This window comes from Chionomys nivalis, chromosome 25 (genome assembly GCF_950005125.1).
Source record: "Chionomys nivalis chromosome 25, mChiNiv1.1, whole genome shotgun sequence".
In the NCBI taxonomy this organism is placed as follows: Eukaryota; Metazoa; Chordata; class Mammalia; order Rodentia; family Cricetidae; genus Chionomys; species Chionomys nivalis.
In genome coordinates, this window is record NC_080110.1 from 8,957,058 (window position 1) to 8,980,607 (window position 23,550).

The window sequence follows — 23,550 nt, forward strand, 5'->3', positions numbered from 1 at the left end:
CCTTCAGCCTCACGTCAATTTCTGTGCTTGACACAGCAATCGCTTAAGAAATAGTTCTATTCATTCTCTGTGTGTGTGTCTCTGTCTCTCTGTCTCTGTCTCTGTCTCGTTCTTGTGTAACACAGGAAGACTTAGCACCATGTGGAAAGAGGCGTGCCGCTAATTCCACCCTTGCTATCCCCTCCTGAGATTATGAAATTGAAATTGAGATCTTCCCTTTCTTTCCTCAAAAGATTACATCACAAGCAACTATTTTAAGTATTCGTGGGAAGGATTAAAAAAAAAAAAATCCCCTGGATGGCATCAGGGCATCAGTGTTCCAAGATGGAGCTTCTGGTATCTGGGGGCCTCTTGGGGAGTCTGTCTCGTGTGCTGTTGCAGATTTGTTCTGAGAAGTATGTTGTCCAGTGTGTTGTCCAATGATGAAAACACTTCACAGAGTGGTGCAGGCTCAGGAGGGAGCTGAGTGGCCACTAGCAGCTGTCCCCAGAACAGAATGAGCTTGCTGGCCAGGCACTAGTTTGGCTTGAAAGACATTTACAGTTAGCTCCCTACTGAGGAGCTTTCTTCTACAGAGTACTGCAGGGGATTGTGGGGGAAACGTAGCAATATTTATCCACTTTTAAATAGCCGACTTTTGCGCTATATTTGCAGTGGAAGAAACTGGAGGATACAGAGCCAGCTTCCCTTCTGAAGCAATGAGGTCTCAGATACTCTGAAGTAGGGGTCGTCCAGTCAAGAGCATCCAACTCTACGGCCCTTGCCTGCATGTGGATGCAAAGCCAGATAACTTGTACACACTTGCCCAATATACTTGTTTGATTTTAGTCAAATAACTTATCTACAGACAGAATACTTTTTAGCTTTGTTCTCAGAAATAATTTTTTACATCCATTAGAAGCAATAAAATAAAATAAAGTAAATAGTTATCTGCAAAGAAGGGAGTACTACGGGGTACCTTCCTATGTCAGCTGTGATGTGGTCTTATCTAAACGCCTCTCCAAAGCCTCTTGGGCCTTGCAGGTTTTAGTTCAATGTCGTTATTTGCATTTTTACAGAAGAAAGAAAATCAAGCCCCTGGTGGTACTAAAATGAGGAAACTATCAGAATTATTTTTGTAAAACTATAAGACATTCAAAACCCATTATCTTTATAAAGCATATTGAAACTCCATCTTTAGAAATGTTAAGGTTTTTCTTGTTTTTTTTTTTTTGTTTGTTTGTTTTTTTTTTTTTTTTTTTTTTTTGACTTGGTCTATACCACGTAGCTCTGGCAGGCCTAGAGCAGTCTAGGTTTGGACTGACCTTAACTTGTGGTTCCCCCACCTCCGCCCCCCAGAATGACAGGGTGTCAGATTGTACACAACACATCCAACCCTTTTATTATTCTTATTCTTTAGAGATAGAGTCTCATGATGTACTTCAGGCTGCTCCTGAATAGTGCTATTCATTCAGTCCCCTGCCTCAGCGCCACAAGAAGCCGAGACTACAGGCAGAAGCCACCAAGTCTGGCTTCAAGTGGCCTTGAAAAAACAACAAACAGAAACAAGAAAGAACGAAGAGAGGAAGAGGAAAAATGAGAGAGGAGAGAGATAGAGGAGAGAGAGCAATACAAGGTAAGACAGACAGACAAAGAGAGACAGAGAGACAGAGACAGAGAGACAGAGAGAGACAGAAAGAGATAGAGACAGACTTGAGTCTGGAATATAGCTCAGTTGGTCGGGCACTGTGGCAATGACTAGACCCTCTCTTCACACCCTAGTACCACCAAACAAAACAAACAAACAAACAAAAAATTTCACTGACACAAATGTTAAATGTGTCAGAAACAGTAAGACATTATTATAACAATTCAAATGAAAAATTAAAGAATATACACATATTTAGGCAAATACAAAAATACAGAATGCTAATAGCTCAGACTTTAATCTCAGCACATGGAAGGCTAAGGGTAGGAGGATTACTTAGTTAGAGGCAAGCCTGGGCTACATAATAAGTCAATAATCATTGGCATTCTTTTAACACAATGCACTCTCTGATACAACTGATTTGGCTTCTGTGGATAAGAAACATTTGAATTATTGGTTTTCTGCTTACAGAGCTGTAAAACAGCCCAATGGTAATAAAACTCAAATCAGCCCAGAAGGCTTCTCTGGCTAGGATACTTAGCAAGTGGGGTTCCCCTCCCCCAATTTAAGAGTTTTTCTTCACTACTTTTTTTTTCCAGCAGAAGAAATTTGGATAATTAAATTGAAAATAGGGCAAAGAAAGATCCTTCAGGGAGTGGGATTTCCAAAATGGAGGCTCTCTGGACTCTCCAGTCCTCGGCCACAAACAGAAGTACTCCTGGTCCCTGGCCTCAGGAAGGAGAGATTTGCTTTGTTCCACTTATGTTTCTACGGTATAGAGGAGTGTCTTACTTATAATTACTGAAGAGCCCAACATTTAAATTACTCTGTTCACTTATTAAAAAACAAACAAGCAAAAACCCATAGTATTGGGAATGAGAAAACTATACAATGAGAATAATTAACTCCTTTCATATGGCTTTTTAAAAAACTGAGTGTGTTTGGGACAGGAGTGATAACTCAGTCGTTAAGCACTGGTTGCTCTTCCAGAGGACCCAGGTTCCAGCCCCAGCACCCACATTGGAGGCTCATAACCATTTATGATTCCAGTCTCAGGGGGTCCAACACCTTCTTCTGCTCTTTGAGAGCACTATATGCACATGGTGCACAGACATACATTCGGGTAAAACACTCTTACATCTAGATAGATTAGACAGACAGACAGACAGATAGATAGATGATAGACAGTGATAGACAGATGATAGATATAGATGATAGACAGATGATGGATGGATGGATAGATAGATAGATAGATAGAAGATAGATAGATAGATAGATAGATAGATAGATAGATAGATAGATAGATAGATGATAGCCAGATGATAGATAACATTGTAAAGATTGGGTAGGAGGGGGGTTATAGTTTTTCATTTACTGTGTTTTTGTTTTCGTTTGTTTGTTTGTTTGCTTTGTCTACTGATGAACTTGGGTGGGCGTCATTCCCTTTGCAACCTATAACTGTCCATTGGTTCCCTTGGGACAGGTGGGGCCTTATAAGCCCCTTCCCTATCCACGCTGGAATGTTCATGCAGGCCCTATGCAGATAGCCAGGGCTACTGTGCGGTCATGGGTGCAACTGCCAGGTCACATCCAGAACACAGCACTTTACAGTGTTCTTTCCTGTACTCCAACTCTTTTGGAGGAGGAGGGGGAGAGGCAGGGTTTCCTGTGTAGCCTTGGCTATCCTAGAACTCCTTCTGTAGAGCAGCCTGGCCTTGAACTCATGGAGATCCCATGAGTTCTACTTCCCAAGTGCTGGCATTAAAGGCTTGCGCAACCAGCACTGGTTGGAACCAGTGCACGGATGGAAAGGTTTTGTGTGCAACCAGTGAGTTTCTTATGTCCTTCTCCACCCTTGCTTGCCAGATACTTACTTGTGGCAGGTGTGGAAAACTGGCAAATCTTCCTGTATTCCTTTGCCCCCAAAACAGCTGGCTTCACCACAGATGCATGCCAACTCTATCCTGAAGCACTCTGTTCTTTTTTTAAAAATGTGTATGTGTGTGTAAACATGTACTTAAGCATACCTACACACAGGAATATGCACGTCACAAGTGTGGCAGTCAGAGAACCACTCGTAGGATTTTAGAGATCAGATTCAGGTTGGAATCTGGCAGGCAACGTTCTCGGCTTCTGAACCATCTCACCAGCCTCCTAAAAAGCTCTTGAAGGCCAAACTGGCTTGGGACACACCGACATCATCCAGGGATCATTCTGAACTGGCTTGGGCCAAGTGGGTCCTCAAAATCTACTCTCTAGGTCTTCCAAACAGGGGTTAGGTTGGAAATTCAGGAGTTAAGGCTGCTAGACTTCCAGTCATTCTACAGTCTTTGAGGCTTTGACACTTGGACAAAGTGTTTAAGCCTCTGGGCTGTGGTTTAATCCGTCCTGCAAGTGGGCAATGCCAATTATTCCTGCCTTCTAACAAGGTTTTTGTGTGAACCAAGTTAATTAATATTTATACGGTGCCTAGAACAGCGCATGGCACATTGTATAAGCTGTGCAATATAATCACTACCAGTGTGACTATTATTAATTCACTATCATCCCATGGCAGATCCACAGTGCCATGTCTTTCAGAGACACTCGGGTACGAGCTAATATCGCCATTATAGGAAGTGCCTTGCTCATGCCGGATTCGCTAAACAACTGTAGCGATCTCATGCTCACTTCACATGCATTGCTAACTCCCAGCCTTCTCGGCAGTTTTAAATAAATGGCTAAGGTCCCCCAGATCCTGCTAAACATTTATCAACTGAAGGAAAAATAGCGCATGTTTACTGATAGCCTATTATACTCCACTTACTGGAAATTCAAAAAAAACAAACAAAAAAACAAAACAAAATAAAAAAACCAAAGCCACTGTTCCCTGCAAGAGTTTTTAATCTAGTGGAGAGAGATAAGCAGCATTCTGGTTCTCACACAAGAGCATAAAAAGCTTAGTAGTTCCTTCAGAAATTTGCATTGGCCCCATTCATGCTTTTTCCCAAGTGTCAGTCAAGGCCTGGTCTGGGCAAATTAACGAAGTGGGCAAAGTCTGCCTTTGGCCCTCTTCCTCTCCGCCTAAGACATTCCTTTCCATTCCTCCAGGATGTCCGTTCCTCCTCCAAGCAACTCTGTCTGTCTCCAGTGGTAGGATTAAGAACTGATATTTATAATCTCTGCGGCTAGGGTTTTCAGTAACCACTTAAGGGGTATTTTTGTCAAGAGCTCTGGAACCTGACCCATCGTGAGAATTGGAAGGACAGACGCCTCCGAGAAGCATTTCAGGGTTCAAGCTAGGTGGGAAGAGCGGTCTTAATTAGGAACCAATAGTCTGCGTTCGTAATCGCTTTTACCTCTCGACCTAGCCGCACAGCCCACGCTTTCGGATACAAGCTGTTTTCTTTAGTGTTCTGGTACAGTCCAAGGAAAAAACTACACAGCTGCCCGTTTTTCCTTGCCTTCTCACAGGCTGTACTATTAGGCAAGGATTGGAAACACCTCCCCGCCCCCCATTTCGTCCATCCTGACAGGATGCTGCAAGCTCCTTTTCCACCAAATTCGCTCTGAAGTTCTATTTTCTCTTCTCCCGTCAAATGAAAACGCGCAGGCTTCGGGTGGGAAAGGGCGTGGTTTATTTTTTAATGAAAAGATGTGTTTTCCTCGCGGGGCTTCCTGTTCATGGGTTGTAGTGTATTGCTGTTTGTGTCTTTGTCCCACAGAAAAAGAGTAGATTCCAGCGGGCTAGCCTGCTGTTAGAATTCCTCTCTTCAGCTGGGCGGTAGCCGAGCACGTGCCTTTAATCCCAGCACCCGGGAGGCGGAGACAGGCGGATCTCTGTGAGTTCGAGGCCAGCCTGGTCTACAAGAGCTAGTGCTGAGAACGCAAAGGCTGTTACACAGAGAAAAACCCTGTCTTGGGGGGAGAGGGAGAAAATTTCTCTCTTTCATGCAGAAGAAGTTCATTCCTTTAGAAACTAACCCTTTTTTCTAGCAGGAATGTACTATCTCCTCAGAAAGTAATCAGCGTTTCTTCCCATTTGGTCTGAAGAGGCCACACAACTTCTCTCCACTCTCTAGATAATTCCTTAGAGGTCAACAGAGGCTCATACACCACCACCGCCATCACCGCCACCATTGCTGCCACCGTCAAGTGTGCATTGTTCTTGGCTCCCAGATGTTCTTCTTTCACAAATACTTTATTTTTTAAGTTTTGATGTTGGCATGAAGCAATATTAATTTTCTACTGGAATCCAGAGTTGCACCGTAATGAAATAAAGTCGTGTGTACACAAATTATCGCAGACAAGAAAATCACTCCATTTTTGAAATTCAACTGTTTCTCAGTATGAAGTTACAAAACATGTTTCCCATTAACTTACATGGTTGTTTTCTGTAGGATCTGAATAAAAGACTCAAACAGTGGCTGAACCTTCTTTCTCAGACATGGTAGGGAACTGATTTTGTCAGACATTCCCTAAAGAACTTAATATCAAATCCTGTGGAATGTGAGCCCTTTTGATATGGTGAGAGTCCACAGGGAACATCATCACTAGGTAGCAAAGTGTGTGGCTCTTGGGGAGAAGTAACTAGAACAATCTTTAAGATGACTTTGGTGGTCTCTAAGTCAAGCGAAGCTCCATCTCTAGACTATACATGTCTATTCATTTATCTGTGCTACACAGGGCAAGAAATAAGAAAAACACTCTTGGCTTTTCTGCGTTTCACGTCAGGAATTTCTGGCATTGCTGAGAAGGCAACAGAACCCTCTGACAGTCCAGGAAGGACTATGGGTTGTGACTTGTTACTCTTGTGCCCACAGCTGCACAGCATTCAGAGGACAAAGTCGTAGGCTTTGATATTGCATTTTTTTTAAAGACCCCGAAGTTTTTTTTAAAGGTGAGCTAAGCCATGCTTCCATCTCATAATTAAATATTCTATAACATCTTTGGGCTGGAGAGATGGCTTGGTGGTTAGGAGTGTGTACTGCTCTTGCGGAGGGCCCAAATTTGGTTTCCAGCATCCATTTAGAAGTTCACAACTGCCTATAACTCCAGCTTCAGGGGATCTGATGTCCTCTCCTGCAGTCTGCAGGTGCCAGCACTTATATGTGTGTACACTATGTGCAGACACACAGATACATAATTAAAAGTAATATCAATCTTGTTTTAGAATCTATATTTAAAATCTGCATACAAATAAACAATTGTTCAATCACAGGTGCTTAATACTATCTGTAAACAGATTGCCACCATCTCTTGCTATGACCAGTGCCCTCAGACACATGACAGATGGCCACTGAAAGCCAAAATGAACCAGTAGAAAGGAAAGAAAGAAACTTTGCTGTCCCAGACCGATCTTCTGACAATGGATCTAAATGGCATGTCTAATTTTTGGCCCCGCCAAAATTCTTACGCATATCTACGTTCAAGTATGAAAAGATGACATTTTCCTTTTCCTTATCTCTCTGGTTTTAATATACACCTATGGTAATGAAACCGCACAGCTCATAATGAACACACTGGTTCCGTAATTCCTCGAATGACTTCTTTCAAGTCTGCACAAGTAGAGGAATGTGCTCAAAATGAGTAGAAAATGGGTTGATTTTAGTGGTAAACAGACTTGTGTGTAATTATAAAAACTTTGGCTGGGTGGTGGTAGCACAAGCCTCCAACCCCAGCATTCAAGAGACAGAGGCAGGGGGATCTCTGCGAGTTCAAGGCCAGCCTGGTCTACAGTGAGTTCCAGGACAGCCAAGGCTACACAGAGAAACCCTGTCTCAGCGTTGGGGGGGGGGGGTGGGGAACCCTTTGGACACTGAAAGAGAAAAGTTTTCTTGACATTAACAGAGGCATTTCTGAAACTCCTACAAAATACCTCACGTAATTAGAAGCTGTGGTTCTGTGGTCAAGATTTATCCTCCTTTCCTAGTTAGACAACCAGACAGCAGTGTTAGATGAACTCTTTGGGACACAATTCCGCTTTCTTACTCTTTGCTTCGTTCATGTTTGTGTACCAGATAGGAGTGATGTTTAACTTATTACTGAAGTTTCCCTTTTCTGTTTGGTCTCCAAGGAAGACCTAGTTTTCCTTGCACATTTTTCACGAGTATCAAATAGTGGGTGATCTTTCAAGCTTGAACGGCAAGAGTTCTCTTGCTGAGGAAGGATTTCTTGTTTCGAACTGTCTGGGTAATGATTTACAGCTATTTTTGGTAATTCGCAAAATGACAGCTCCTTGATTTTTTTTTTCTATGTGCAGAAAAATTTGCTGTCCCAGCATCCTCAGACCCTGGGAGGTCCATTTCAGTCCCTGGCAGATGGGAGCAAAGCAATGCTCCAGATGGAACAGACCTGTCAATATTATCCTATGATACGCATGAATGTTTGATGACGTTACCCCAAATGTCTGTGATCTCCTGAGATCTAGAATTTGTAGGACAGAATAACCTATGAGTTGAATGAAATTATATATTGGGTTTGGATATTCCAAGACTAGACTTGGTAAACTGGACTCTTGGCAACAGTTGAGTTCCTGTAAAGAAAATTAACAGCACTTTTCAATATCATCTTCCTATAACCCTTGGTAAATGGATGCTAAAACATTTGAAAAGATACAAACAAGGAATAAATATAATTACCTTTTAAGATTACACATATTATCAGAAAGTACAGGTGGTGTCGCCGGCTATTGGGAGACATAAGTTGGGGGCAGGAGTAATAAACAATCAAAGAGGAAAGGAAAGAAAAAGTATATTATTAGGCAAGAAGAAAAAAGGTAGAAAGATGTTTTATTTTTGGGTTTTTTTTTTTTTTTGGTTTTTCGAGACAGGGTTTCTCTGTGGTTTTGGAGCCTGTCCTGGAACTAGCTCTTGTAGACCAGGCTGGTCTCGAACTCACAGAGATCCGCCTGCCTCTGCCTCCCAAGTGCTGGGATTAAAGGCGTGCGCCACCACCGCCCGGCGAAAGATGTTTTTCTTGAACGAAAAAAAAAAAAAAAAAAAAAAAAAAAAAAAAAAGGTGTAGCTCTAATACACTTCCTACTTATATCTTTCCTTTAAAATCTTTAATGTGTCTGCATTATCTACAGGATAATGATGCTGATGTTTAATGAATGCCACGAGCATTCTAGACCACGCCTGTGTCTCTAATGCACGCTCTGGTCCACTTACTGCCTGTATTTTTAGACAACCCTTTGCAATCCTCATTTCAAATCCGTGGTGAAAATTCCCACTCCAGCCTCAGAGATCACCCTTGCTCACAGAGCTCCCTAACGCCTTGGTTTATGTGGTTTACACGTCCTGGGAAATTTCTTCTATTCAGCTTGTTAGAAACGCAGTCCATCTGCCAAGGCCAGATCAAACCCCATGCCTTGCATAATGCCCTCCACATCTGTCAGTCTAAAATCAGCTCTAGACCTTTTGAATCCCTACATTGTTTTTCATTCTTTAGCATTCATTTGCTGTCTTGTTTAGTCTTGCATTCTCCTACATGAATGTCTTTGCTCCAATTGTACTAGATCCTTTCCTTTATAAAAATTTATTTTTAATTATGTGTATATGCTTGTATGTGTGTGTGTGTGTATGAGAGAGAGAGAGAGAGAGAGAGAGAGAGAGAGAGAGAGAGAGAGAGAGAGGCCTGCAAAATCCAGATGTGTTTGGTTCCTCTAAGAGGAGCTAAAGTTACAGGCAGCTTTGAGCTTCCTGATATGGTTGCTGGGAACTGAACTTCGGTTGGGTCCACTTGAAAAACAGTATATGCTCCTGACCACCACACTCTCTCTCCAACCACCAAAATCCTCCTCCTATTGTTGTTTTGCCTACGTTATCAGTGAAATAAGGGCCAAAAGTATCTCCTTAAGAATTCTACAGAAGCATTCTTCTCTGAGGAACATAGTATTTTAGAGGACCCTCCAGAATTCAGTTGTGGGGACAAAAGAAAAGCCCAGTAATTATGACAAAGTGTATTCAATATTTCTTTGGCTCTTCGATTAATTTTACTTCTAGGAAATACATTTAGGAGAAGTAAAGAGTTACACCAAGTTATACAAGTGTATACAAGTTGATCTACAGAGATATTCACTGTTGTGCTGAATATACCATGAGTTTAAGCCTTTGTGATAAAGAAGTAGGGGATTGCTCAATTAAACTGTTACTCACACAAGAGGATGTCCGATATACAGGAATGCTAAAGAAAGCATACAGATTTCCTTTTCCTTTTTTGGATAGCAGCCTGAGGATTGAACCCTGGAGTTTTGCACATGCTAGGCACATACTCTACCACAAAGCCATATGTTCCTAACATGTTATGTAGAAAAGTCCTTAATTGCATTTTAAGGTGCTAGAAATATATATATTTTCAAATATTTATATTAATATTTTTGAAAAGATTACAAATTTCTAAATTTTCTGCAGTAAAGCTACATTATTTTATGCTAAGAATTTTTTCTTTAAACTAAGGATATTAAAATGACTTAAATACTTAGCCAATACCACAGAATTTCTCATTACGGCCATAGATTCTATAGTCAAGAAAAAGCTTTCTTTCTTTCTTTCTTTCTTTCTTTCTTTCTTTCTTTCTTTCTTTCTTTCGTTAATCACAAAACAGACTAAAAGTATTTTTCCTCGCACTAGCTAACTTCTTAAAAAAAAAATAAATCTATGTCTTCTGGCTAAAGCAACGGGTGCAGAGAGAGACTAGAGGGAGAATTTCTCGCTTAGCGACACGGCCCATGCTCACAGCTTTGCCCTAACGTTGTTTGTAGGTGCACGGGAAATGCATGTGCAAGCACAACACAGCCGGCAGCCACTGTCAGCACTGTGCGCCACTGTACAACGACCGGCCCTGGGAGGCAGCCGATGGCAGAACGGGGGCCCCTAACGAGTGCAGAAGTAAGTATCAACCTTCACTATTTAAAAGCCTTCTTTGTAGATGACACTTATCTGTGAATTCCTTGTTATCTCTTGAAACACAATATAAAGTGGTGCACGACAGAAGCTATACACAAACATAGCCATATCACTGCCCAGCACGACTCCAGCCACTGGAAACAGTTAGTTCGCAGCCAATAGGACTGAGTGGCCAAGAATGTGCTGTCTATTCCCTTGGATCCTTGTGGGACCTAAAAGCTGTCCTTGAGAACTTGACATGGTACAAACACGAGTAGACACAAGAGCAACTAAGGGTTGCAGTGTCCCGCGGCTCTCGTAGCTGTGATACTGAATGAAACATGAAAACAGCTTCTTCTAAATTCAGCTCACAAAACAACCCCAGAGAGAAGATGGCGTCAGTCCTGTTTTAGAAATCGGGAAACTGAGGCTCAGTAAGATTAAATGTCTTGCCAGAGTTAGGAAATAAAGAAAGGAGGATTTGATCCCATGTTTTTGGGGTCCTATTAGATATGTTCCCCACGAATGGATTAGACCTGAAATTAAACCAGGAAGTCAAGAATTTACTAGGTTGTTTACTAGGATTGATTTTGGGGTTGCATTTGGAGAAGAGAAGATAGGCCATGGGAAGATGAACCATTTTTCTCTTTCCAGACTACAATGTGCAGAGTGTGGTCCAATGATATCCGGGTTAGCATTCAAGTGGCCAGATGTTCTGAGAAACACATGTGCTCACTGAAATGTTTCCAGTCCCAAGCCTGTTTTAGGAGAAATTTTAAATCTTGTATCTACTTATGTTTGTACCACGTCAGGTTCTCAGGGACAGCATTTGGGTCCTCCAAAGTGTCCAAGCAGTTAGCACATTCTTGTCCACTCCATCCTGTTGCCAGATTTGAAACTGTTTGCTCTTTGAATAAAGTTCCGAGACATCTCTCCCCATACACAATCTGAAATCGGAATGGATTTGTTTCTAAGAAATATAAAGGATTTCCTCTAAGCATAAATATCAAATTGCCTTATGCCTTTTAAAGATATGAGTCTGGGAAAAATATCATGACAGGCCGAGGAAACAAGGGGGAAAAAATAGCACTTGCGTTTTCAAATACAGTTGACTTCCAGGGTGGGGTGGAGGGGATGTCTGCATTCTTATTCTAAATCATTTATCAAGAGAATCTAAAGAATTTCTCCTAAATTCCTAGAGTGCCATTCTAGTCCTTTCCATGGGAACCCAGTGTATATCTAACTACACATAGACACAGAGGCTGTCACTTGGAGCTAAAGACTGATAAGCTCAGAGATACCATTGAGAAATTATTACATAAGGAGCACGGAGGCCTCCTCTATAAACTGAAGTTTCAATAGCAGAGTTCCTTAGAGTCACCAAAGGACAACGGCTGAGACATGTTTACTCCACGAAAGTAAACTTAAACCAAGTCCTGATGGCTCAGGCCCCTCATCTCAGGTACTTGGAAGGCTGAAGCAGAAGAATCCCAAAATCAAAGCCTGCCAGGGTTATAAAGTGACTTCAAGGACAGCCGGGGCAGCTAAGTGAGACTCTGCCTCAAAATAAAGTGTAAAACGGTGGGCCAGCGATAAGACTCAACGTGTAAAGGTGCTTGCCACCAAGCCTGTTGACCCAAGTTCAATCCCCAGGCTCCACACTGTGGGAGGAAGGAAACACCTGAGTTCCAGTTAGAACCCATGGGGAGGAAGGGGAGAACTGATCCCTGCACGTGTGTGGTATGTACACACACACACACGCACACACACGCACACACACACACACACACACACACACAAAGCACCTAGCACATGTGAAGACCTTGATCTTAGTACCACCAGAGCGAGGTACTTAGGCTCTGTTCACTATCCTCCAGGCGTTTCTTTCCAGGCTCATGGGTGAGCATGAATTATGGTTTGTGCCTGCAATACCTGTATTTTTCAAATAATGCCAAGAGTCTGAGTCTTAGGTTTTCTCCCCAGAGGCAAGAGATCCACTGATCCCGAGAAAGTAGCAGGAATGGACAAGGTCAAAGGGCACCATCAAAGAGGAAAACTGGTGACCGCTCAAATATCTTTCCAAAATAAATGCCAACCTCAGAGTAACCAGAATGTCTTTGCCTGAATGGTTATATCTTCCTTCACTCTGATAGATGTTTTAGTTTCTTTTCCTGTTGCCGTGTTTGGTTACTCTGACAAAAGCCACCTAAGGGGCTTATTCTGGCATAGGGTTCAAGGGGACAGGCAGGAAAGTCAAGCATAGGGACTTGAAGCAGGTGGTCACATCACACTGTATCCACAGTCAGAAAACAGGCAGTGGGGAATGCGTGCTGAGTGCTCAACTGTTTTCTCCAAACTCCCTGCCCAAGGATTGGCCTGGTCCACAGCTATGATGGATCCTCCCACACCAATGAACACACTGGAGATAATTTCCAGGCATGCTGAGGCCAGTTTCCCGAGTGATCTAGACTCTGTCCCGCTAACAATCCACACCGACCATCGCGATGACCTTCATGCATATACGAACCCTTTAAAAGACTGATATATAATGAAAAGTGAAAAGCCAGAGAAGAAGCGTAAAATAAAAATGGAATCCCGATCAAGGGAAAGCAAGTTAGCTCTTACTATAGTCCTTTTTGTATTGCTTTTATTATTGTGCTAGATCCTCTTCTGTAAATAAATGGAATTTAAATTTAACTTGACCCTAGTTTCACATCTCGATCACCAGTGAACCCGCGGCAGTGTTTTTTATGTCCCTCCCGTCTGTTTTGTCGCCAGCCTGCAAGTGCAACGGGCACGCCGACACCTGTCACTTCGACAGCCAGGTGTGGGAGGCGTCAGGGAACCGCAGCGGGGGCGTCTGCACCAACTGCCAGCACAACACCGAAGGTCAGCACTGCCAGCGCTGTAAGCCGGGCTTCTACCGGGACCTCAGGCGACCCTTCTCAGCCCCAGATGCCTGCAAAGGTGAGCGCGTGCGTGGTGCCGACAGTGAGTGGTGCAAACCCGACCCATCTCACTTAGCCTTCCCTTTGCTGGCCCGCGGGAGCAGGTTTATGAAATCCTCAGACAATACACTCGGGGAGATCAGCTAATTTCTTATCAATAGGAGCCAAGAATTTTCAGCCTGTTCAGTTAAAAACGGTCCAGTGTTTGTGATGGAGAATCTCCCTTTCTTGTCCTGATAAAGAAGTTTCTTTAGCGCCAGAGGAGAATATGAGAAGCCTTAGGAGTGGTGAAGAAGGGGGAAATGTGAGTACAGGGTACACAATAGGCGAAACCATGCTGATGAAAGAGAATGGTCCCTGGCCCTTCGGATGCGCTACCATTCACCTGAACAAATGACCTTGGACACCTGTTACCAAGGGTTTTCACGCCATTATGAATGAACTTCCGTTGACACGGCTCAAGCGTACCCACCCTGTTATGGCTGATTCAGGGCATAACAATTGTATGCTCTCTTTTAAAACACTGTACCCACAGGCTCGGTTCGGCCTCTCTGTTGACATAGCTCCCAGAAGTTTACTTGAAGAGCGAATAGAATTTTCAAAGGTCTGCTCCTGTGCGTGGCGTCGCCACACGTGTGACGCATGCGTACAGAGCCAAAGCATTGCCCGGTGGCAAGCAAAGCTTAAAATGCCACGATGGGATCTGTAAGCCTCTCAACTAGAAGTTATTAGGCTAGAAGAACCACTCCCTGTCAATGGCAGTTCATGATCACGCCTGTTATTTTTACTAAGGACTCCAGGTTCTGACTTGAAATCAATGACGGGACTGAAACAATACAATGGGAAATAAGCGCTCTGGGACCCCATCCCACCCACTCCACCCCAACCCCTCTGTAGTATGGCTGCGGGCCTCTTCCCACAGCCCGGCTCATGGTTGCCTGGCTAGCTTATGCCCCAAAATAACGACACACAAACTGTATTCTTTTAAACACTGCTTGGCCCATTTCTGTTCATGTATGTAGCACCCCAAGGAGCGCTTACCGGGAAGATTCTAGCCTACGTCCATCCTGGGTCAGAGCTTCATCGCATCTGCCGGGGAGAGGGGAGCATGGTGCATGGCGTCTGCTCCAGAGAGCAGAGCTGTCGAGTCTGAGCTCACTTCCTCTTCCTCCCAGCATTCTATTCTGTTTACTCCACCCACCTAAGGGGTAGCCTATCAAATGGGCCAAGGCAGTTTGTTTATTGACAAATGACCTTCCTCCATCATTTCCCTTTTTTCTGTTTAAACAAAAAAAAAAGGAAGGCTTTAACTTTAACATAGCAAAATTACATATAACAAAACAGTTATCAAGTAAAAATTACAATATTTACATCTATTTTATCTTTATCATAACTAAGGAAAACTATAACTATAACTATCTATCTATTATTCAACTCCATCAAAGACTCGAGAAGAATACAATATTACCTAAGCAAACAAAAAGTAAGCAACTTCTAAACTCTAGAAATGACAGAGACATCTCACTGCCTGGACAGTCACCCAAAGTTCCTCTGTACCGTTGGGGCATCCATCTTCGGCCTAAAGGTCCATAGTATCCAGAGACGTTTCCATGAAGCAGGAAATTTAAAGGCAGTTCAGTCACTATCTGCTGTGTCCTGCAGAATGTCTCGCAGACTCTTTCATGAATCAGGAACCCCGAAAGATCATCTCACCTTTAGGCAAGTTCAGCAGTCTCTGCGGGTTCTTTGTGTCCAGTTTATAAAATAGTCCAGGCAAGAGCAGTTTCTTGCCCAAATGGCTATCAAACTCCATAAGGATCCTCTTCGATGCCCATCTTCTTCTTGAAGTAGATTGGTGCTGCCAGGAGCAGAGTGTCTCATTGTCATGAAAAACCCTAAGTTATTAAAACATTTAAAATACCATATTCTCTAGCCTTTGAAAGATATGATGAATGCCTATCTGAAATATATGCATGCACATCTAGAAAATCTAACTAACATGACTACAAACTTGACTATTATTGATAATTATCCATTAACAACCTATAGACATTACATTTTTAAGTGAACTACACAATCACAATACCTTAATCAATATCAGAAATACATATACATATAATAAAATTGTCCTTAAATTAATATCAGTAAACCAAGATTCATATCAATGCAAATTATTCACATCTATATCATCTCCCCCTTTAAATGTAAAAGAACATTTATAAACAATATATGGGAACATGGGCGCAGTTTTTTCTCTCCAAACTGCTTCCTGCTGAATGGGGGCGCTGTTATTCGGGTCTTTTATGGGATAACCTGTCTGCTAGGTTCATCTCAGTTGGCAGTTGAGCGAAGCAATTTTTTAAGGGTGTTCACAGCAACCCTTCAGGAGGGCGTGGTCTATCATACCATATCGTGATCAAAGAAGCAATCCACAGTGTCTCATCTTCTGTGAAAACAAAAGAAGAAACTCTTTTCCAAAGTATCATATCCTTACATCCAAATTCTGAAGTCAAGGTATTTTGAAAATATCTATCTTGGATTAGTTCAGCAGCATTTATAAACAAATATCTTTTAGCATCTGTTGCTCCTTCCTCAGCATTCAAACAATTCAAAGAGAGCATAATAGCATACAGTATCAAGATTCTCTGGGTAATTTCCATCTTTGTGCAGCTTTATTTTAACTCTATTTTGTTTACTTTTACTTTTACTTTTTCTGTTTATCTTCGTCCTGGAATAACTCTTTAGACAAGGCTGTCCTTGAACTCTCAGAGATCTGTCTGTCTCTGCCTCCCAGGCATTGGGATTAAAGGCGTGTGCTACCACACCTTGAAGTCACAGAGGTCAATCTTCGTCTGCCTCCCAAGTGTTGGGATTAAAGGTGTGTACTACCACACCCAACTACTTCCTTATTTTTGTTTTTTTTACTTTTAAGAACTTTATCTTTCAGCCTGCATATATTTTTAAAAACACTGTAAATCATTTAAAGTTTTCTTTGTCTTTGAATCTCTCTTTACTGTATATCTCTCTTTTTCTGACCACATGAGTCTTTAATTTACCAAGCAATATCAGTAGGACGAAAGCCGTGGCTTTGACGGCTGGATTCAGCCCATTTCTTAGCTTTCCAGCCTCATGGCTGAGGTACTGGCTGTAGCCATGTTTATCACCACAACTCTGTGGCGTTTCAAGGTCCTTGCCAGCAAACAAGCTGCAATACTATATCCACAGACAACATTCAAGTCCTCTCTCTGTAGTCAGCCCTCCTGCCTCAAACAGTCAGAGTTTGCCCTGGCAGGATGGCCCAGAAAGCCGGCATTTTAAAACAGCACAACTTTTTTTCCTGCTATGGCTGAAAACCGAAAAGCATGCCTTCAGCTTTTCACCAACACCGTTTTAAGTGTTTCATGGCAGGACCTCTTAAATGAGCTGCAAGGTTTCACAGCTGAAGCTGAGTCAGGAAGCCTCTCTTAGATGAGAGTACTTGCTTGCATCTAGCAAGCAGAGCAGACCCAAGAAATTGCTGCTAACAAGAAAAAACGCTTTACTCTATTCTTTCCCAAGCTTTCTCAGGCTTTCTGTAGATTCAGTGCCCCATGTCTGGGCGCTATCTGTAGTATGGCTGCGGGCCTCTTCCCACAGCCCGGCTCATGGTTGCCTGGCTAGCTTATGCCCCAAAATAACGACACACAAACTGTATTCTTTTAAACACTGCTTGGCCCATTTCTGTTCATGTATGTAGCACCCCAAGGAGCGCTTACCGGGAAGATTCTAGCCTACGTCCATCCTGGGTCAGAGCTTCATCGCATCTGCCGGGGAGAGGGGAGCATGGTGCATGGCGTCTGCTCCAGAGAGCAGAGCTGTCGAGTCTGAGCTCACTTCCTCTTCCTCCCAGCATTCTATTCTGTTTACTCCACCCACCTAAGGGGTAGCCTATCAAATGGGCCAAGGCAGTTTGTTTATTGACAAATGACCTTCCTCCATCACCCCTCTTTTAAAGGAAAAAAAATGCTCTTTAAAAATGCATAGTTTAACCTGTTGTGGTGGTACGCACCCGTAGGATTTGCAGATGAGACAGAGGCAGGAGGGTCATGAATTCAAGTCCAGCCTGGGATAATAATACATATTTTGAATTTCAGGGAATTGGTGAAATCTCCACATGCAGTTTATTGGGTTTCTTTTGACAAGCTTCGTCTCTTAAGCAGTGGAGGGTGGAGGACAGCGAGGCTCACCCTTTCCAACTGACTCCAGATCTATTCCGGCCTCAGAGAACTTCACTAAGAATACTAAGTTATCCTGATCCTTGCTTGTATTCAAATCCCCATCTGAACAGGCTTGAAACACATGCAGAGTAGGCAAGTTCATGGCCACTTCCTGGCTGTTTCTGATCCTATGCCAGTTATCAAAAGTTCTTTGGTCTCCAGTTTCTTAGATGCAAAAGTCTTCCTTGTAGTGTTGAAATGGGAACGAAGACATAATAAACTCAAAAGATAACGTGTTTAACACTTTATCATGCCATAGAAACGCTTCCGCTGTGGTGCTCTAGACTTCCGGCTAGTTGGCCCATACACTTCCAATAGCGTCCCTGCTGCCATCTCTACCTCTCTTCTCACCATAGGAATGCTGGGATTGCAAATGCGCTCCACTGTACCTACATTGTTTCAGAGATTTTTCTTATTTTCAATTCTTTGTTTGTGTCTGTGTGTGAATATGTGCACATGAATGCAAGTGCCCTCAGAGACCAGAAGAGGGCGTCAGATTCCTCGCGGCTGGAGTTAGGGGTGGTTATGAACCTCCCACGATGGGTGCTGAGAACCAAACTCAAGTCTTCTCTTAGGACAACAAACGATCGTTTGTTTGTTCTTTGTTTGTGACAGGGTTTCTTTGTGTAGCCCTGGCTGTCCTGGAACTCACTCTGTAGACCAGGCTGCCTCGAACTCACAGATATCCACTTGTCTCTGCTTCCCAAGTGCTGGAATTAAAGGCGTGTGCCACCACTGCCCAGCAGGACCAAGTGATCTTCATTGCTGAGCTATTTCTCTAGTCTCTACTCCTTCCTGAACCCTGTTTTCTGTTTTGTATGTTTTGTTTTGAAATTTTTTTTACTGATTTTTATTGAGCTCAACATTTTTCTCTGCTCTCCCCTCTGCCTCTCTCCTCCCCTTCAACCCTCTCCCATGGTCCCGATGCTCCCAATTTATTCAGGAGATCTTGTCTTTTTCTACTTCTCATGTAGATTAGATCTATGTATGTCTCTCTTAGGATCTGTTTTGTTTTGTTTTAATTACGGGTTCCAGGATTCAAATTCAAGTTGTCAGGCTTACATGGCAAGTGTTTTTGCCCTTTAAACCATCTCTCTGGCTCTTCCTATTTCTTAAAAAATTTATTTGGCTTTTGTAAAATAAAAAGACAAAAAAAAATACACGAAGAATTTAAACAGGTGGAACTCATTTTTTAATGAGCCTGATGGATAGAAAAAGAAAAGTGGAGAGGTTTATTGGCAGAATTGAAGCCCAAGTGAATATCTTCAATTTTCGTTTCTGTTTTATTTTTATTTCTGCTGCCACTCTGTGACAAGCTATGATTCATATGCTTACCAAGTGTAAAAAGGCTGTTTTAAAACAACAAAAACAAAAAACAAAAACAAAACCCTCTAGCTTGTTAAGCCCTAAAATACTCACAGATCCAAAGTTTTCTAAGAAGGGTAGAGAAGAAGAAACTATAAAATAAAAAAAAAAAAAAGGATTCCTTGTAACCAGTCAGAAGAACAATACCTCAATGAAAACTCTATTAATACGTGAACACATTCTCAGAAGAAAACTAAACACATCCACAAATTGCATTTGTCTGATTGAGTCCTTCAGCCTCTTAAGATGTCCTGAGATTCATTTCCCTTCTGGGCTACTGAAAGGACCAAAGTATGAAACTACTCTGATAAGTTATATTGTGAATCATGATTAGATAGCAAGTATGCGCATGGTTCTGAGTGTATCCTGGAGGGGAATTAAGAAAATGATTGATGGTTTAGGATGGTTTCCAGGAGGTGGGTGGGGTAGCAGGGAGACCTGTCATTCTCCTCTTCGCCACATCATCCCTGTACTGAATAATCCAGGGCGGATTAGGGCACAGACATCCATGTCCACATTCTCCCAGAATACACCTAGTTATCGATCTCCCCTTTCTGAGCCTGCAGTATACATCTCAGAACACAGCAATCCAATTCTTCTACCTAGATCCTCTCTGTACCACTGTCCAGTTGGCATTATGTTCAATGCCATCCTTACTTGTTTCCACAGCAGTGTGTGCATGTCAACCACTTCCCTGTGTGTCCTCTTCAGCAATTAACTCTGCTGACACACAAGATCTGCTGTGGGTGCGATGTACAGACTTGTATGAGGTGCCCTTACAGAGAATCACTAGTTAGGAGCCTTCTCGCCATCAGAAAACAGGTTGATTAAAAAAAAAAAAAAATCCAGACTATTTCCCTGTGTGGCTCCATCAGCAGCATGTACGTTTTCCTTGGATTAACAATCTGACTGTTTTTGTTCCACTGAGTCTACCAAGGCAGCAGGGGAACCTGCTCTCGGTGTGTGGTCCAGACACTGGTCTCATTGGCACCATCTAACTGCTTAGAAATGCCGAGCCTCTGATCCCAACCCAGATGAAACCAAAGCCTCACTTTCACAAATCCCCATGCGGCTGTATTTTACTAGAGGTCGAGAGGGCCGCAGAATGCTTTCCAATGAAGATTAAATGCACTGGAGCACTTCTCCAGAGTTAGATTGCTTAAACGAGTTAGCCAGAATATCTACTCAAACCAGCGTGCAAATCAACCCAAAATTTTTTTAATCTCTATTTGTGTGCATATAAACTTAGAATTCTAAAACAAATTTTAAGAAGTTGACTAAGAGAGAAAAACAGACATCTAAACAGAAGTATCTGATCCCCAGTAGAACTCTAATTCCGTGAAATGTTAGGAGAAATTACAAGAAGGGATGTTTTCCTAAGACCGTCAATTTAGGAAATGAGCTGGTTAAAGTTTTCTTTACCGAGACACCTCCAGGCCCAATTTGCTGCTCTTCACTATAAATCTTTCTTAAGGTGTCCGTATCTATGTGAAGACTTCACTTAAAGACATTTATGGTACCCACCCCCTCCAGATACTGTGTCAAGCACCGGGTCTGTAAGATGTCAGGGTCTTCCTGAAAAGGCCTCACGTGTTTAACGGGAAGAAACTTACAGGGAGAGATCATCACCCCAGTCCCCTGAAGCTGTGGCGACGTGAGGTGTGAGCGCTGGCTGACACGCACCGAGTGCGTAGTGAATTCTCTGTTCACCCTCCAGCGGGCTGAACGTGAACTCACTGAACTCTTGCAAAGGTGCTTTGACAGAAGTACCGTTAGGATCTCTGTGTCACGGGAGCAAAGACGCACTGTGTGCCCCGAACAGTTGAGGATGACTGTCTCAGGAAATCCCCCGCAACATAGACTTTTCTTTTTCCTCCTCTGAAATTATCATCCTCCTTTCTAATGTCAAGGAATGCCTCTGTGGCCTTGAGTGAGTTATCTAAGGAACGAAGTGAACTGGCGACGTCAGTCATAGTAGCAGCTCCCATACATTCAGCAGGACGCTACCCTGTAAGCCTAGCTCGTTGGCAAATAGAGTGACATTTACACTGGGAATGGCTTCTCGGGTCGCTAGCTTCCTGTACAATAACCAAGGACTTGTTGCCCTCCTTAGAGTTCTGTGCTTGTGTCTCTCGCTCTCCCAATGGGCTCATCTCCTGATGGTTCTCATGCGCGCACGTTCGTTAATGTCACAGATCCATCAAACCTGCGTAAACACGGCCCCACCCCGACTCTGCTGTCAATCTATTCGTTCCTGCCAGCAGTTAAATCACCCGTTCTCACTTCCTCTTTATTTCAGCCTTACCCAAGCGTCTCCGGTGGAACTACCACCACGCATCTCCAGTCCAACGGCTCACTTCTGAGGATTCCCAAGATGTTGTTTGTTTGTTTAAGACAAGTGGAGATCATTGAGAGGGAATTTATTTACACAAGGAAGGAAGAGAAGTGTTTTTGAAGGACAGTGAGTGCATTTAAGGTCTATAAACCCAAGGGAAAATGTGAGTCTCCCAGCTGGATTCAGGGCTAAGAACAGAAACAGGCTCAAACTAAGTGGTTGCTAAGGGCTGAAGAGGAAGGGAGAGCTCTCTCTCTCTCTCTCTCTCTCTCTGGACTGAGCTACTCTAAGGAACAGTGGTTTCTCTCAGAGAGACCCTTTGGGAACCTCTGCTCTCTTATGTAACGATAACCCCATGTTGGTTTGGTTATGGCAGGGGTATTAAAAGTGGGAGAATAAGCCATGTGGCACGCAGTGGTGTACTGTCTTCTGTAGTTGATAGTTTTACTCTTTTGGCCCTTTGCTCTTTACTCTTTGTGGGGGTGGGGGATGGCACCCATCTCCCAAATAAATACATAGAGACTTATTCTTTCTTATGAATGCCCGGCCTTAGCTTGGCTTGTTTCTTGCCAGCTTTTCTTAGCTTAAATTAACCCATCTATCTTTCGCCTCTGGGCTTTTATCTTTCTCTATTCTATATGCCTTTCTTTACTTCTTACTCCATGGCTTGATGTGTAGCGGGGTGATTGGCCCCTGGTGTCCTCTCTCCTTTTCTCGTTCCTCGATCTTTTCTTCCCAGATTTCTCTTCATATTTATCCTCTCTGCCTGCCAGCCCCACCCTTCCCTACTCCAGCCTCACTATTGGCTGTTCACCTCTTTATTAGACCAATCAGATGTTTTAGACAAGCAAAGTAACACAGCTTCACAGCATTGAACATATGCAGCATAAAAGAACACAGCACATCTTTTTTGTTTTGTTTTGTTTTTCGAGACAGGGTTTCTTTGTGGTTTTGGAGCCTGTCCTGTCTTGTAGACCAGGCTGGTCTCGAACTCACAGAGATCTGCCTGCCTCTGCCTCCCGAGTGCTAGGATTAAAGGTGTGCGCCACCACCACCTGGCTAACACAGCACATCTTTGCATCATTAAACAAATGTTCCACCGAATAAACAAATGTAACGCATCTTAAACTAATATTCCACCACAGTCTTTCAGTGGGGTAGAGATAGAATCTTAATTTGTAGCATTTTCCAATTTCTATGGCTTTAATATTCCATCCTAACCTGTTTCAAGCTGCCAGATTTTGAGGGTGGGAGATACTGAAGACTGATTAGGGACTCGCACACTAGGCAAGCGCTCTACCATTTAGCTACATCCGAAGCCCAATGCTTTCCATTAGGAAACCAAACAGATATTAAGTGGGATGTTTCTCTCCTCTGCACACTGTCCAGCCAGCTTCACAGTCCACTTCCAAGTGTGAGCATTGTCCTCTGTGCTCATTGGATAGGGATCAGAATCACCTGGGAGCTCATGCGGACCGTGAAGACTGAGATCTCCTGACTCAGAAATCCCACCAGGAAGTGATCCACAGACCCACACTTTCTTACAAGCATCCTTGGGATGCCGATGTAGCCTTTCCATCTCCCTGCTGGCCTCTGAGGACCACTGGCTACGCCAGTCCTGCTTCTGGGGCGAGCTGTCTTCACTACCACCCTGGGATGAAAGACTCTGAGCTAACAATCACCTGCAATGCAGTCTTCTCACTGTGTTAGCCATACCTCGGGCAGAAAATCCTAAAGCACTGCTAAACTTCTGGCTAGGCGTGCTCCTCTTCTGATTCACTAATACACACCAGCACTGGGAAGCATCCATATCATTTGTCTTCTCCCATGAAAGATGTTTAGCATAGAACCTGCTTTTCTCCAAGATAAGCTGTGATTAAAAAAAAACTCTAAGATGTCTGTTTTCTATGGAACCATTTCAGAACGTTTATCTGGAAATTCCAATCACAGAACTTCTTATTCAAAGAATATAGATTGTGTGTGTGTGTGCGTGTTGTGTAATTCTTTAAAGCAGATTGCTGTAATGAGTCTAGAATTTATAATAAAACTAGTTTACCACCACGGCAACATTTAGCTTTGTCCTATAATGACCTATTTTGGAACAGTACAGCATTGAAATACTGTAGGTATAGTATTGCTTTGGCATTGAAAG

General features: G+C 43.0%; 1 protein-coding gene across 2 annotated transcripts in view; it reads left to right on the forward strand.

The window, feature by feature from the left end:
* Ntn4 (netrin 4) overlaps nucleotides 1-23,550 on the forward strand; it is a 103,546-nt gene that overhangs the window by 52,283 nt on the left and 27,713 nt on the right. For both annotated transcript variants that reach the window (XM_057758161.1, XM_057758162.1), the window contains exons 4-5: nucleotides 10,371-10,497; nucleotides 13,273-13,461. In XM_057758161.1, the coding sequence (XP_057614144.1) occupies nucleotides 10,371-10,497; nucleotides 13,273-13,461 (316 nt within the window). The remainder of the gene's footprint in view (nucleotides 1-10,370; nucleotides 10,498-13,272; nucleotides 13,462-23,550) is intronic.